This window comes from Takifugu flavidus, chromosome 22, assembly GCF_003711565.1.
Source record: "Takifugu flavidus isolate HTHZ2018 chromosome 22, ASM371156v2, whole genome shotgun sequence".
NCBI lineage: Eukaryota > Metazoa > Chordata > Actinopteri > Tetraodontiformes > Tetraodontidae > Takifugu > Takifugu flavidus.
The window spans coordinates 168,752-183,207 of NC_079541.1; the positions used below are offsets into that span (position 1 = coordinate 168,752).

A 14,456-nucleotide genomic window follows, 5' to 3' on the forward strand; every position below is an offset into this window, starting at 1 on the left:
TTTTGGGGAATATTTGATCATTTGTTATGAGAAAATCAAGCAAAAGACAAGAGCAGTCCAAAATTGATTGTACATGTTTAATTTCTTCACTTCAGGCTGTTTATCTCAGTGCAAGTGCCAAAATACAATAGTGATTGTGAAGCTTCTGTGTTTGATTATCAGGTCAAACTGAGGAAATTTGGCTTTTAGAAGAAAAGAAAACCACAGAAAAACCAGCAGGAAGAATGTTGAAAGTGATGAGAACAAAGAAAGTTCAGAAAGCAGAAGTGGAACAGAGACGATTTCCATCGTTTCTTCATTTCAAAGAACAAACTTAAAGGTATATATTTAGATCTATATATCTAAAGTGCAATATAGTACAAAAATATATAAGGTCAGCAGCACCTCCACACATTTACAAAATAAATACAGCATTCAAACAAAATAAATTACAGGGGAAAAAACTGACAAAAGTGTTATAAAAGAAATTAAGCAAAGATTCACAAAGATTCTCACAGAACATTTCTAACTCTTTTTTTTTTATCATATTTGCTTTCTTTTGCTATATTTAGACTATTTACAACCAATAAATATTTTCCACTTTCTTTCCAAACAATCAATATTACAGAGAAACTGTAATATGAATATTTAGGAGTCGGGTTGAGCCTCCATCGTTTTCTGAAAGACACAATGAGACAAAAACATTTAGATCAAAGTGAACTTTTTCCAAACAACAGCATCGACACGCGTCGATCTCTTGTTCGCTAACGTGTGTTAATATAAGGAGCTGTTGAGGAACCGACCTCCGTCAGAATCTGACTGTGTTTACAGCGCTCCGAGCAGGGAGCTCCACTCCAGGTGGAGGCCGCTGCCAACGTCTTTCTTTAGCCACACCAACGAACGCGCCCTCCTCTTCTTCTTCTCTCCATCCCGCCTTTTTCCCGACCGCCCTTTCTTCTTCTTCTTCCCAGGCATCTTCGTCATGCTGCCTCCATCTTTGTGGCTCGTGGACTTATTGGTTTCCTGCGGCAGGTTTGTGCCCTCCTCGTCCTCTAGCTTGAAGGTCTCGGGCAGGTTCTTGGTGCCACCAGGTGGTTTGGGGTGGAGGGTGCTGCTGGTGCTGCTCGGGCTGACGCCTGCTTGGCCAAGTCCAACACCGCGACTGTCTCCTGCTCCGGTGCTGGTGGTCCTGACAGGGAGCTCACGGATGTCAGCTGTGTGAACCTCATCCAGAAGCTCCTGCAGCCACATTCGCCGTTTGAAGTCTTGCAGCGCCCGGCCTTTATCGTGCATGAACTGCGTGTGAGTGACGGAGCGCCTTCTGCCAAAAGAGAATAAAAAACACTATCTCAGTTTTTTTATGTTGAAAATGTTGAACAAACTGAGGGTCACTTGTGAAGCCAAACTTTTCATGTCGTTAGTTTCACTAGTTCGCCAGCAGGGGGCAGCAGATGTACACGAACGACCATGAAACTGCCCCTGCACCCGTTCACAGTCACGTTCACGCCCGAGGTCACCAGGTCACCTGTCCCTGAATCCAGGACTTTGGACTAAGGGAGACAGCCGGACAGGATCCACGTGGACTCTGGGGGCCGTGCAAACCCCACACAAAAAAGCCCCCAGGAACCTTCCTGCTGTGAATCCATTCTTCTAAGCACGGTGCAATTTATATTTCAACCCTGGAAAGATGTTTTATAGACGCAATATTGTTTATTTACGAGCCAAAACACAAAAGTGACGAAAAGTGAAGGTGAGGCCCCAGCGAGATTTGAACTCGCGACCCCTGGTTTACAAGACCAGTGCTCTAACCCCTGAGCTATGGAGCCGCGCTGCCTGCTCCAACCCACGTGACCATATCAAGAAGCGCGTGAGCAATATGACGAGTACAAAAGGAACTTTTTTATGTCCTTGGTACTTTTGATTTACTTTTGCTTGTATTCAGTCGACCCAAGTTATTTGTGTGTTATGAGAAGGTGCGACAGGAGCTTCTGTTATCTTTCAGATTAGCGCGCGCTGCTATCAGGTTCCTCAAACACACCGGCAGCTACTCGCTTCCCATCATGCACCGCTTCTCTTTGGAGAAGTGGAATAAAAATGAATTAAAAAACCTACAAGAAAGCACAACAAAAAGTTTGAGAATTCAGCTGCAGCTCAACAGGCTGAATGATAGAATAATAAAAATAATACTAACCCCAAAAATGATAATATTAATATCCTGAAATCTGAGCGCAGCTTGTGTTTATTCTCACAGACATTTCCTGTTAAATCACACAAACGTCTGCTGAGTCTTTGAAAGCTGATCCATTCAGAGTGACTTCAAACAAGAAGCCAAACTGATGTTTCTGGACCAGATCCTGGAGTTCTGGAGCACAGGCGACCCAGCGAGCAGCTGAGAACACAGGTGCCCCCCGACGGGGACCAAGACTGAGCTGCTCAGGAACCATCAAACAGCACCAGGCCACCAGAACACAGCTCCCTGGGTTGGTTCCTGGAACCATTTGTGCTTGTGATGGGTCACTTCCTGTGTGTTGGTGACCGAAGCTGCAGGCGGGTTCTGCTGGGACGCAGAACGTGGAAACGCCGCTCAGGTGGTCAAAGATCTGCCGGCAGGTTTTCTTCTTCTATGATTCCAGCAGCAGCTCACAGATCAACTATCAGAACTAATGTCGTTTACACGTTCTATTGGTTCACGTTACTTCCTGTTTGACATGAATGTCTGTTTAAAATAGAGCAAAAATCCTTTTTAAATCGTTAGTTGGCAGCAGAGCTGCTTCAGAACCGGACCAGAACCAGACCAGAACCGGACCAGAAGTGCTTCAGATACGACTGAATGAAAGCTGGACTCACGTTCTGCTGCTGGGATCATCAACGGGTCGGGCGTGATGCGGCACTGGAGAACAGAGCAGGAACAGAGCGAAGCACCAGTGCTGTAGAACCATCTGAGACCAGAACATCCTGAATTTCCTGCAGAGAGACAGAAGAACCAGCTGGTGTTGGTGAGAGCTAAACTGGACCTCCGTCCTGTCACCATCATCTAACGTGTAACATGAATGAAGCTTCTCGTCCTTTTCTTTGAACCAGATGTTCCACAGTTTCATCCCGTTGGTGGGTGGAAACAGATGTTCTCCCAGGGAAGAACGGAAACTTACTGTTGAACGGGAAAAGTTTCCAGGCTGAGCGGAAGCTCTAAAATCCAGCTGAGCTCTGATCACAGAACACATCCAGAGATGCTCAGGTGAGTCCGGCAGGTATCCACAGGTGAAAGGTTAAAGGTTAAAGGTGGAAGGGACCATCAGCTCCTGCTGCTGCTGCAGCTCGTTCTGACAACAGCAGCGTTGCTGCATGATGCCTCATACAGGAGGGGAGGGCTTAAGGGGGCGGGGGCGGGGCCTGGGGCATGGCCACACCCACCGAGACTGTGGAACATCCAGCAGAAGGTGGCAGCTGAGCAGCACAGAGAACCTGAGGCAGCTGAGCAGCACGGAGAACCTGAGGCAGCTGAGCAGCACAGAGAACCTGAGGCTGCTGAGCAGCACGGAGAACCTGAGGCTGCTGAGCAGCACGGAGAACCTGAGGCAGCTGAGCAGCACAGAGAACCTGAGGCTGCTGAGCAGCACGGAAACCTGAGGCTGCTGAGCAGCACAGAGAACCTGAGGCTGCTGAGCAGCACAGAGAACCTGAGGCAGCTGAGCAGCACGGAAACCTGAGGCTGCTGCAGCAGCACGAGAGAACCTGAGGCAGCTGAGCAGCACGGAGAACCGAGGCTGCTGAGCAGCACGGAGAACCCGAGGCTGCTGAGCAGCACGGAGAACCCGAGGCTGCTGAGCAGCACAGAGAACCTGAGGCTGCTGAGCAGCACGCTGAGCAGCACAGAGAACCTGAGGCAGCTGAGCAGCACAGAGAACCTGAGGCAGCTGAGCAGCACAGAGAACCTGAGGCTGCTGAGCAGCACAGAGAACCTGAGGCAGCTGAGCAGCACAGAGAACCCGAGGCTGCTGAGCAGCAGGAGCAAGGAAAAACCTTCTGAAGACAAAAACACGCCATCTTTTCCAGCATTCTTACACAACAGAAACGTTCGACACATGTTCACCTTCCAAAGCAAATTATTCCTCATCAAAGAAATACCAAATATTGTCATTTTGGAACGTTTCCACGGAGACCACCACGAAGGTCGACGCCATTACAAACACATTAAGATGGATCATTTCGTTTAAAGGGAAACAAATGTGGATGGGCGTGAACGTGCTAACACAGCCGCTAACGCTAGGAAGACCTTCTACCTGCCAAGGTGAAGGGAAGGTTGTGCAGGAGGAGCTTCAGCAGGGGGTCGTGGCGGCGGTGGCGGCGGCGGCGGCGGCCTCGAGTTGGCAGCTGAAATAATCAGCTGATTGTTTCACGTTGTACGGCGACCTTTAGCGCAGCGTCTATTTCTGGAACAAATCACGGCGCATCGATAGACCGCCGACGCCAGGCTGCATGTTTGAGATAATTGAGTCAATGAAGACCAGAACGCGACCAGATGTTGAGTCAGAGCTTCATGACGGGTCGAGCCCAGAGCAGGACCCACCTGAGCCCCGCTAGCAGGCTCACGCTTGGCTCCTCCACTGCTGGTTGGATCAGGTGGATCCTGAAAGTCGTGATGATCTCGCCGCTAATGTGACCGAATGAAGGTGAATCTGCCTCAGAATGAAACCACTTCTGATGTGATTGGCTGACGAGCTTTTTACCTTGTAGCATTTAGCCAGCTTTAGTTTCCGTCACATGACATTAGCTAGCGCCAACCTTGTAGGTGTCTCGCTGCCTCTTCTGAATGTGAAGGAAAACGAGCAGCAACGTTCAGCTGATAGTTCGGCGCTTTAGGACCTTCGGATGTTGGAGCGTTTGACATTTTGGGACCAAAAATGAAAAATGACAACAGTGACTATTTTATAAACCCTCAATGTTGCAGCTAATCTTTCCGAGTCATTAGCTAAAACATGCTATCAGGCAATGCAGCTTTACTGGACAAACATCTAAAATGTAACAAAGAATGCAGCAGAAAATCCACTGAACGGCACCGTAGCCAGCATGCTAACAAACAGGAAACAGGCTAAGAGTAGCTCGGATCATGTGGCTGAACCCTCCTCGTACCTTCAGAACCGCTCAACCCAGAACCGCCACTGCTGACCCCCCCAGACAAGTCCAGCATCTTCTCTCACCTCCTCCTGCTCAACTACCAACATCCTCATGTTCCCCATCTTCTTAGTTCTGCTCAAACTGGACTCTTCTGTCCTCTGGACACCCCAGAACCTCTGGACACCCCAGAACCTCTGGACACCTCAGAACCTCTGGACACCCCAGAACCTCTGGACACCTCAGAACCTCTGGACACCCCAGAACCTCTGGACACCCCAGAACCTCTGGACACCTCAGAACCTCTGGACACCCCAGAACCTCTGGAAACCCCAGAACCTCTGGACACCCCAGAACCTCTGGACACCCCAGAACCTCTGGACACCTCAGAACCTCTGGACACCCCAGAACCTCTGGAAACCCCAGAACCTCTGGACACCCCAGAACCTCTGGACACCAACATCCACTTCAGAACTGAACTGTCATCATGTCAGCCAGAAGAACTGTCGAGTCTCCTAAACTGACTTTGGTGTCTGACAATTATTATTATTATTATTATTATTATTATTATTATTATTATTATTATTATTATTATTATTATTATTATTATTATTATATTATTATCACCTTTAAAGACAGTGAAATATTTCCAAAGATAAAAGAATCCAGAAAACCTCCAAGATTTCTAAAGAAAATCGAAAGTTCGGAATATTCTGACTTTAAAGGAAAAATAGGAATTTTACACCCAAATTTGTTTTACTTTTAAAATCCAAAAGAGAGAACGAAAGAGAAGAATTTGGATCATGTTCATCGGAAGGTCCACTCACCGGTGCGAAGTGACCTGCTCGGTCCGGAATCTCATGAAGATCCGATGACCCGTCAGGATGAAGGTGTCGTGCTGAGTTTGGGTTCCTCAGGACAGCGGAGCTCCTGGATCCAGTGCTGTGCAGCGGAGCCTCGGGAGCTTTATAACGGGTTCGGCCCCCTGCTGACATCACGCCGCGCTCATTGCCATCGGGAGTCAGCGCCGAGCTCTAATTAAATCGTTGGACTTGCCTGGTCCTCCCTGCCTCCCACTCCTTTTGTCCTACCCTCACAGAGACACCCGAAAGCACCGCAGCGTCCATTTCATCATTCCAGGCTAAAGTGAGGCCACATGTGACTCCGCTCGCCTCCATGTTTCCCTGGTTTGTGGGGCTTTCACGCTCACTTTGGGCCAGATTGATGTTCACGTCACCGTGGCGACACCTCCACACAGCATTGAGGGAGCCCTCAGCTCCACCAGAACATGCTGCTGGTGGTTTCTGGTGGTGGGGGCCGACCCGCCTCCTGATCTGCAGATCTTTCCAGCTGCTCCAGCTGCTCCGAGTTCTCTAAGTTTAGCAGAAGCGGTTTTTAAGCCACACCAGCAGTTTGTTCTGAGAGAATCCAGGAGCTTCTCTTCAGAGGAAATTGGCCAGCCACTTAGCTAACATGCTAACAGTTGTTAGCTTGAAATATTTCATACTTTTTCCGCATTCATGTGCTTTAACGGTTCCAGAATCTAGATTTAAACACCGAATCTGGATTCTGAGGAAAGTCCCTCAAACGACTCGTTGTTGCCTGTGACGTTGTTCAGATGAGGATTTCATCTGGAAATCTTGGAGCCAGTTAGCGTGACGCTAACGCTAAGAGTTTTAATTATTGGTCCTGGTAAACATTCGCCATCAAAGAGGACAAATTCAATTATTTCTCCCGATTAAACGTCCGGCTGATGTCGGATGCTGCTAACGTCAAAGCTAAAGATAGAACACAAGCTAGCGCATGTTCTTTATGGTGAACTGTAGCATCACTTCCACAACTGTCAGCACACACACACACACACACACACACACACACACACACACACACACACACACACACACACACACACACACACACACACACTCACTCACACTCACTCACACAGACACACACACTCACACCACACACTCACACACACTCACACACACACACACACACACTCACACACACTCACACACACTCACTCACACACACACACACACACACACGGAGAACCCTGTCCTCTTGGGGACCTTCTGACACGAGACAATTCCTCGTTATTTGTCAGCGTTACATCTAAACTGTCTCTAGACCCTCTCCAGGACCCCAGGGCCTGACCCCCCAACAAGCAACAGGGGCAGGAAAACCTCCCCTTTAACAGGAAGAAACCTGGAGCAGGACCAGGCTCAAGGATAAAGAGGAGGCGGGTCAGTTCAGTTGACCTCGGCTATTTCATTTGACTGACAACCATGCTAATCAATGCTAATGATGCAAGCTACGTTGGCTATGTCTTTGCTGACCCTGATGCTAGCAGCTTTACAGGCTAACTGAGAACTCTGCTTGAAACATTCACTATTTGAATAAAAGTGAGTTTGGACTGAAAGACGTGAATAAAAGTCCCTTTGAAGAGTTTTCTAAAGACTCGACTCCTCTTCAAAGTTTCTTCAAAGCTTCTTCAAATTTTTATCAAAGCTTCTTCAAAGTTTCTTCAAAGCTTCTTCAAAGCAGCTTCTTCAAAGCAGCTTCTTCAAAGCAGCTTCTTCAAAGCAGCTTCTTCAAAGCAGCTTCTTCAAAGCAGCTTCTTCAAAGCTTCTTTAAAGTTTTTTCAAAGCTTCTTCAAAGCTTCTTCAACAGCAGGACGTTGGACGTTTTCCAGAGACACGTGGAAGTGAAACACCGATCGTGAGTGTGAGGAGACAAAATGTCCACGAGAAGCAATTTTTTGTTGTATTCATTTAATGAAGGAAGGAAAAAGGAAGAAGGCAGGTTTAAGCAGGTTTAAGCAGGTTTAAGCAGGTTTAGGCAGGTTTAAGCAGGTTTAGGCAGGTGAGACCAAACGTGACGTTGCAGGACAGTTGTTGTCGGGCTGCTGCTGGGGTGGGGGCGGGGCAGACGAGCTGATTGGATAATAACAGACGTGACGGAGAAACGCCACAGTCAGCTGTGGTTTGTGTTCTTCACAGCTCGCAGGACTTCTGGAGGCGCTGTGACGCAGGATTCCTCTGCTCCGCCACCGCAGAGAGGACCCGAACACACACACACACACACACGCACGCACACACACACACACGTCAGAGCGGCTAAAGTTAGGTCCTCACTTCTATTATTGGAAGGACTCACATTTTATTTTCAGAGGTTCTAAAGTTTCTGTTCCCAGACTACAACACTGTTTACTGCTAACGTTAGCATGCTAGTACGGCTGGCACAGATCAATCATTGCCTCATATAGGTTTAAATAATTCTGAATATGGGAGTAACAGCTGGAACGGCTGCAGTTTCACCCCCATGAAGGCTCAGGACTTTTCTCGTGGATCATCTGATGGGACGAATACTCGTTGGGTTTGGAGCCCCTGTGGCCCCCGGGCTGTGCTAAACTGAACGTAGCTCAATAAGTGCGGCTAGACGTACACACGGGTCCAGGACTGCAGAGCTAGACGTAGTTGGATGAACTACAACTTCATAAAAGGATTCATCGGTTTTCTCACCAAAGTTGTAAATTAGATCTTAAATGTGAAAACAAATTATTTTGGGAAAAATCAGTGACACGGGGAAAAAAGAAAGTTAGCTCATAGCATTGTGAAATCTAGAAAAACTAAATTTAAACTTAAATTTAAAGAAAAGTGTGTCACAAACTGCAGAATTCTGCAAAAAAACGGTCAAACTGGTCAAATTTGGGGGCGTGGCTAAAATGACACTTTAGACGCAGGTTCGCAGACGGGACCATGGTCACATGACCCAGGACCCCTCTGACTCAGGGAAGCCGTGTCGGCACGAGGCCCACGCCGGAGAGAATTTCCCAGAATTCCCTGCTGCTCCTCAGACCTCAGGCATCCCAACAGATGCTAACAGCTACCCACGCGCTCTCAGGAGCCCCCGGCCTGACGGGGGGGGGGCACCGCACAGCGGGGGCGGGATTCCACACGCAGCTAAATTCATCCGCCATCGCTGTGCGCGAGGCGGCGTCATGGAAGTGCGCTGCTGTGATTGGCTGCTGGGATTGGCTGCTGGGTGGTGTGGGCGGGGCCAGCGAAGGTTGACCCGCTTCTTCTCCTGCAGGTTCTGGGCTCGTGGGCGTCTGTTGTGGATAATGTGAGCTGTCCTGGCGCGGGTGTCGGGGTAAAGCGGGTCCACCAGCCGGGTCTGAGCGTCTGCCAGCGGTTCTGTGGTGGAACCATCACTGAAACATTTAGACAGTCGGTAAACACGCGTGACTGGGTCCCACACGCACGCTGTTGACAGAGCGACTTTATTTAAACTCACAACTTTATTTAAACTCACAACTTTATTTAAACTCTGCCTTTTTTGGCTCGGTAGTTTGGGAGAATCTGTGGGAGGAAAAAAGGTTTGTGTTCTAATTTCAGCTGGTTCTGCTCCGGCTGGACGGGTTCTAAAACTGATCCATCAAAAAATAAAGAAAAAAAATGAGGCCAATTTTGAAAATAATAATCCCGCTAAACAACTGAAGCAGACGCAGAGTCTGAACGTGTTCCAGTTCCAGCCGCAGGAAGTTGTAAAAGTGTGCTGATAAAACGGAGAACCGTCGCTAGAACCTGTTAAACAGCAGAACCTTGGCCCGCTCCACTTGTTTGGGTGGTTGTTAAAGTTTTAAAGTCAACAGCAGACGGTCCCGAGACTCCGGAGGAGGGGCTGCTGGGAAATCCTCCAGCTGGAGGCAACGTGGGCATCTGGGGAGGTCCGAGTGCCGAACAGAACCAGAACCAGACCCAGACCTGTTCTGCTGGTTTATCTGCTGCTTCACATTCAGAACATTCTCTGTCTTCTTCAACGTTAGCATGTTGGGTTAGCGTGAGCGTGTCTGCATGCTAACCCAAAACATTTGAGTTTTCTGAATGTTCCGTGTGGTGAATCAGGAGAAGATCCAGGATCCATCCGCTCAGTAATGAATTCCAGAGGTTAGGAAGCATCGCCCCAACACACACACATGCTTGTACTTCTATATTTGTGAGGCCTTTTCCAGATAAAATGCATTTGCCAGCTCCTGACGGGTGGACGTCCCCTCACGGACAAACGTCCAATTACAACCGTCCCATAAGATCAACCTTCATGTGTGGACGAGCTGTGATGAGGACAGATGTGAAGGAGAAGGAGGCAGGAGTGAGAAAAACGAGCCTTGAAAGTTTCGAATTTTTGGTTTAAAAACAGTCCCAAATCTGCCGTCGCTCACATGTGAGCGTGGGAAGTTCTGGATCGGTGATGGGACGAAGATCACAAAACTCTCTGAAGCTTCACCAACTGCTAATGTTCTCTGCTTTAGCCTAACTCCTCCTCCTCTCCTCCTCCTCCTCCTCCTCCTCCTCCTCCTCCTCCCAGTGCTCTAAGGTTGTGAGGACCAGCAAAACTGTCCTCACTTTGCTGGTAGAACGAGCGCAGTATCGATGTGTCGCAGGTACAAGAACACAACAGACCTAAAGGAGCAGCTTGGCGTTGGTCTTTATTCTCGTTATTTTATCAGTAAAGAATTGGATTGAAATTATGAATAAATCAAAAATGTATTCATTTGTGAAAATAAATTGAAAATCAAATTTATAAATCTGGATTACACTTTAATTCAAAGTGTTGAAATGGTTCAAAGCTTTGCTTACCAGCTAACGTTTTCGCTAGCTGTCACTGCTAACTGACATCTGCCATGCTAACTCAGTCAAATATACAAATGCAAAGATTTGAAGTGAACCCAGCAGGGGTCCACCCTGACCCTAACCCAACAGGGGTCCACCCTAACCCTAACCCAACAGAGTTCCACCCTAACCGTAACCCAACAGGGGTCCACCCTAACCCTAACCCAGCAGGGTTCCACCCTAACCCTAACCCAGCAGGGTTCCACCCTGACCCTAACCCAACAGGGTTCCACCCTAACCCAACAGGGTTCCACACTAACCCTAACCCAACAGAGTTCCACCCTAACCCAACAGAGTTCCACCCTAACCTAACCCAACAGAGTTTCCAACCTAACCCTAACCCAACAGGGTTCCACACTAACCCTAACCCAACAGGGTTCCACCCTAACCCTAACCCAACAGAGTTCCACCCTAACCCTAACCCAACAGAGTTCCACACTAACCCTAACCCAACAGAGTTCCACCCTGACCCTAACCCAACAGAGTTCCACACTAACCCTAACCAACAGGGGTCCACACTAACCCTAACCCAACAGGGTTCCACCCTGACCCTAACCCAACAGAGTTCCACCCTAACCCTAACCCAACAGAGTTCCACACTAACCCTACCCAACAGGGTTCCACCCTGACCCTAACCAACAGAGTTCCACACTAACCCTAACCCAACAGGGTTCCACACTAACCCTAACCCAACAGGGGTCCACCCTAACCCTAACCCAACAGAGTTCCACCCTAACCCTAACCCAACAGGGGTCCACCCTAACCCTAACCAACAGAGTTCCACCCTGACCCTAACCCAACAGGGGTCCACCCTGACCCTAACCCAACAGGGGTCCACCCTGACCCTAACCCAACAGGGGTCCACACTAACCCTAACCCAACAGGTTCCACCCTGACCCTAACCCAACAGGGTTCCACCCTGACCCTAACCCAACAGAGTTCCATCCTAACCCTAACCCAACAGGGGTCCACCCTGACCTGAACCCAACAGAGTTCCACCCTGACCCTAACCCAACAGGGTTCCACCCTGACCTGAACCCAACAGAGTTCCACCCTGACCCTAACCCAACAGAGTTCCACCCTGACCCTAACCCAACAGGGTTCCACCCTGACCCTAACCCAACAGGGGTCCACCCTGACCCTAACCCAACAGAGTTCCACCCTGACCCTAACCCAACAGGGTTCCACCCTGACCCTAACCCAACAGAGAAACCTTCTGATGGAGTTTCTAAACCGATCACCAGCCTGACCACGTCCACGACAGAGAGCTGTGCCATGGTGCTAACCTCCTGGTTCTCCACAACCAGCTCATCAAGCCAACAAGACTCACCTGCTTTCAATTACGATGGCTCCGTTGAGACGCCTGGTGCCACGTGGTTCTTCACATGCAGGATCCTTCAGCAGCTGGGAGTTACCCGGGCTGACTTCCTGCCAGTCTTGCCTGAATCCTGGTGATTTCCTCAGTCTCCTGTTCCTGAGCATCAGTTCTGCTTCTGCCCTGGTTTCAGTCTGGAGATTTCCTGCTGTGACGAGTTTGCGTGATCCAGACTCGCTGTGATGCTGCCGGATCTTTTCTCTCATTTCCCTCTGTGCTGAAGGGGTCTCAAACACGCCGGTGTTGTCGACGTCCTCAACACCTCCTGCCGGTGGAGCTCAGCGGCTAAAAAGCATCAGAAAGGAGAATTCAACAGGGGAGTTGGTCCACGTCTCCACCACAGATGGTTCCTGAGAACAGCCGTTTATTATGGGGTCTAACGGAGCCTCTGCAGCAGGGTCGCCACGTGGAGTGCTCCGTAGTATTAGCCTAGCTCCGTAGTATTAGCCTGGCTCCGTAGTATTAGCCTGGCTCCGTAGTATTAGCCTAGCTCCGTAGTATTAGCCTAGCTCCGGAGTATTAGCCTAGCTCCGTAGTATTAGCCTAGCTCCGGAGTATTAGCCTAGCTCCGTAGTATTAGCCTGGCTCCGTAGTATTAGCCTAGCTCCGGAGTATTAGCCTAGCTCCGTAGTATTAGCCTAGCTCCGTAGTATTAGCCTAGCTCCGGAGTATTAGCCTAGCTCCGTAGTATTAGCCTGGCTCCGTAGTATTAGCCTGGCTCCGTAGTATTAGCCTAGCTCCGGAGTATTAGCCTAGCTCTGTAGTATTAGCCTAGCACAGTGTCTCTCACAGGGTCCACAACCATGAACATAAACACAAAACCATAAATGCAGCAACCACTTGTTTGATTTTGTATTTAAAAGTTTCGGGTTAAAACACCATCGTGCTGTTTAATAAACTTGTAATAGTGTTTTTTTACACTGTTCAGATCCAGTTTGCTTTGGATCTGAACAAAAGGGCATGTGGGCAAAACTCCATAACGTCTGAAGATTCTCAGTCCTCCAGGTCATTGTTGGTCCACGCAAGATCTCTGCGTTAAGGTTTTTCTTGAAGACGTTTGGCCCGTTGTCCAGAAGGCTTCTTCAGAACTTCTGGAGAGAAAAACCTTAACGAGTCCAGCTGAGGCAGAGATCTTATGTGGAAAACAAACCTTGTCTGAGGAACTGACCTCAAGCAACATCTCAATCACACACGCAACTCCAGCTCGTGGCCCAAAACACAGCTAACGCCATTTCTGATGCTAGCGCTGCGAACAGCAGGCCGGGTCACTGTGGGACGACGTGGAGACGGAGCCGCACCATTCAGAAGCCACATTCTTCTGCCCTGCAGAACCTTGGGACCCAGACTGAAGTGGATGCTCTGAGGCAGGTGTGTTGAGAACATGCTCCAAGACCAACCGTTGACCCCACCGAGCGCCTTCGCTGCTCTTCTCTCCAATAAGTCGGTGGGGTTGATCCAGAACGAGGATGACCCACCCTTGAGGAAGAAGATGAGACTCATCACTGACTGGTGGAACAGTCTGATGTGAACAGGAGCCGGTGATTGACTTCAGCAGTAAACACTTCAGAACTGAGACTTTGGTGCCTTAAAACAACCTTTATTGGCGGTTTGAGATCCTGTCTGCACCATAATCAAGAAGACAACATGTAAAACGTTGATTTACACTTTTATGGGCAAACTGTGGACAGAGTGTGTGTGTGTGTGTGTGTGTGTGTGTGTGTGTGTGTGTGTGTGTGTGTGTGTGTGTGACTCATGGTGTTTTTGCGGCATCGTGGTTACAAGCAAAGGCGAAGTGTCGCCTCCACGGGCGCCTAAAATTGACTTCAGGAAACCAAAGACTCTCAAAGTCAATTAAAGAAGTTTGTAAAGTGTAAACGAGCTGAGATTTAACGAAGTGCAGCAACGACCATTAAAATTACTGAGCACATTTGTACACAACAGCTATGTTACCATGCTAACTTCCAGATGACCTTCATGGTATTTACTACGAGGGGCGAGCGGCAGACGAGTCGAGGCCGGGGAAGCAGATTATAGCTGCAGGTAGGAACAGGTGAGGCAGGCGGAAGGAAGACAGACGGGCCGGTACCAGAACACCCGGCAGGAAAATAATGCTGGGAAGTCTTGACTCAAAGCTGAAGAACAAGAGAGGAGGAGAGTGCAGGAGATTATATGCTGGGATCGTTGGGATGAGCTGCAGCTGAGCTGACAGGTGAGGTGAGTTGGCCTGATGAGGAGGGCGTGGCTGACAGGTGAGCTGAGTTGGCCTGATGAGGTGGGCGTGGCTGACAGGTAGAGCAGAAAACTACTGAGCT

General features: G+C 49.0%; 1 protein-coding gene, 1 long non-coding RNA gene and 1 other non-coding gene across 5 annotated transcripts; all 3 read right to left on the reverse strand.

Moving 5' to 3' along the window:
• Positions 1-63: 63 nt before the first annotated feature.
• pthlha (parathyroid hormone-like hormone a) lies at positions 64-6,036 on the reverse strand. Of its 2 annotated transcripts, none has more exons than XM_057022404.1 (4): positions 5,919-6,036; positions 2,827-2,943; positions 783-1,300; positions 64-657 (listed from the first exon to the last, which is right to left on the reverse strand). In XM_057022404.1, the coding sequence occupies exons 1-3, from the start codon at positions 5,951-5,953 to the stop codon at positions 805-807; spliced, it is 648 nt and encodes a 215-aa protein (XP_056878384.1). In that variant the 5' UTR covers positions 5,954-6,036; the 3' UTR covers positions 64-657; positions 783-804. The 2 variants fall into 2 exon arrangements, with proteins under 2 accessions (XP_056878384.1, XP_056878385.1); XM_057022405.1 differs by lacking the exon at positions 5,919-6,036 and adding an exon at positions 3,129-3,310.
• Positions 1,733-1,805, reverse strand: trnat-ugu (transfer RNA threonine (anticodon UGU)). Its single transcript has one exon. It is a non-coding gene; the product is annotated as a tRNA-Thr (tRNA).
• A 1,859-nt stretch (positions 6,037-7,895) lies between the features above and the next one.
• On the reverse strand, positions 7,896-14,233 carry LOC130519474 (uncharacterized). 2 transcript variants are annotated; one of them, XR_008948335.1, is made up of 4 exons: positions 14,095-14,233; positions 13,313-13,620; positions 12,100-12,429; positions 7,896-8,135 (listed from the first exon to the last, which is right to left on the reverse strand). It is a non-coding gene; the product is annotated as an uncharacterized LOC130519474 (long non-coding RNA). The 2 variants fall into 2 exon arrangements; XR_008948334.1 differs by lacking the exons at positions 7,896-8,135; positions 12,100-12,429 and having other exon boundaries at positions 12,984-13,620.
• Between the last annotated feature and the right edge of the window lie 223 nt (positions 14,234-14,456).

Coding starts and splice junctions, on each gene's coding strand:
- pthlha (XM_057022404.1), bottom strand. CDS start 5,953: ATGAGATTCCGGACCGAGCAGGTCACTTCGCACCG. Junction 2,944..5,918: donor GAGCAGGTCACTTCGCACCG/GTGAGTGGACCT, acceptor GTCTCTCTGCAG/GAAATTCAGGATGTTCTGGT. Junction 1,301..2,826: donor GATGATCCCAGCAGCAGAAC/GTGAGTCCAGCT, acceptor CTCTTTTGGCAG/AAGGCGCTCCGTCACTCACA.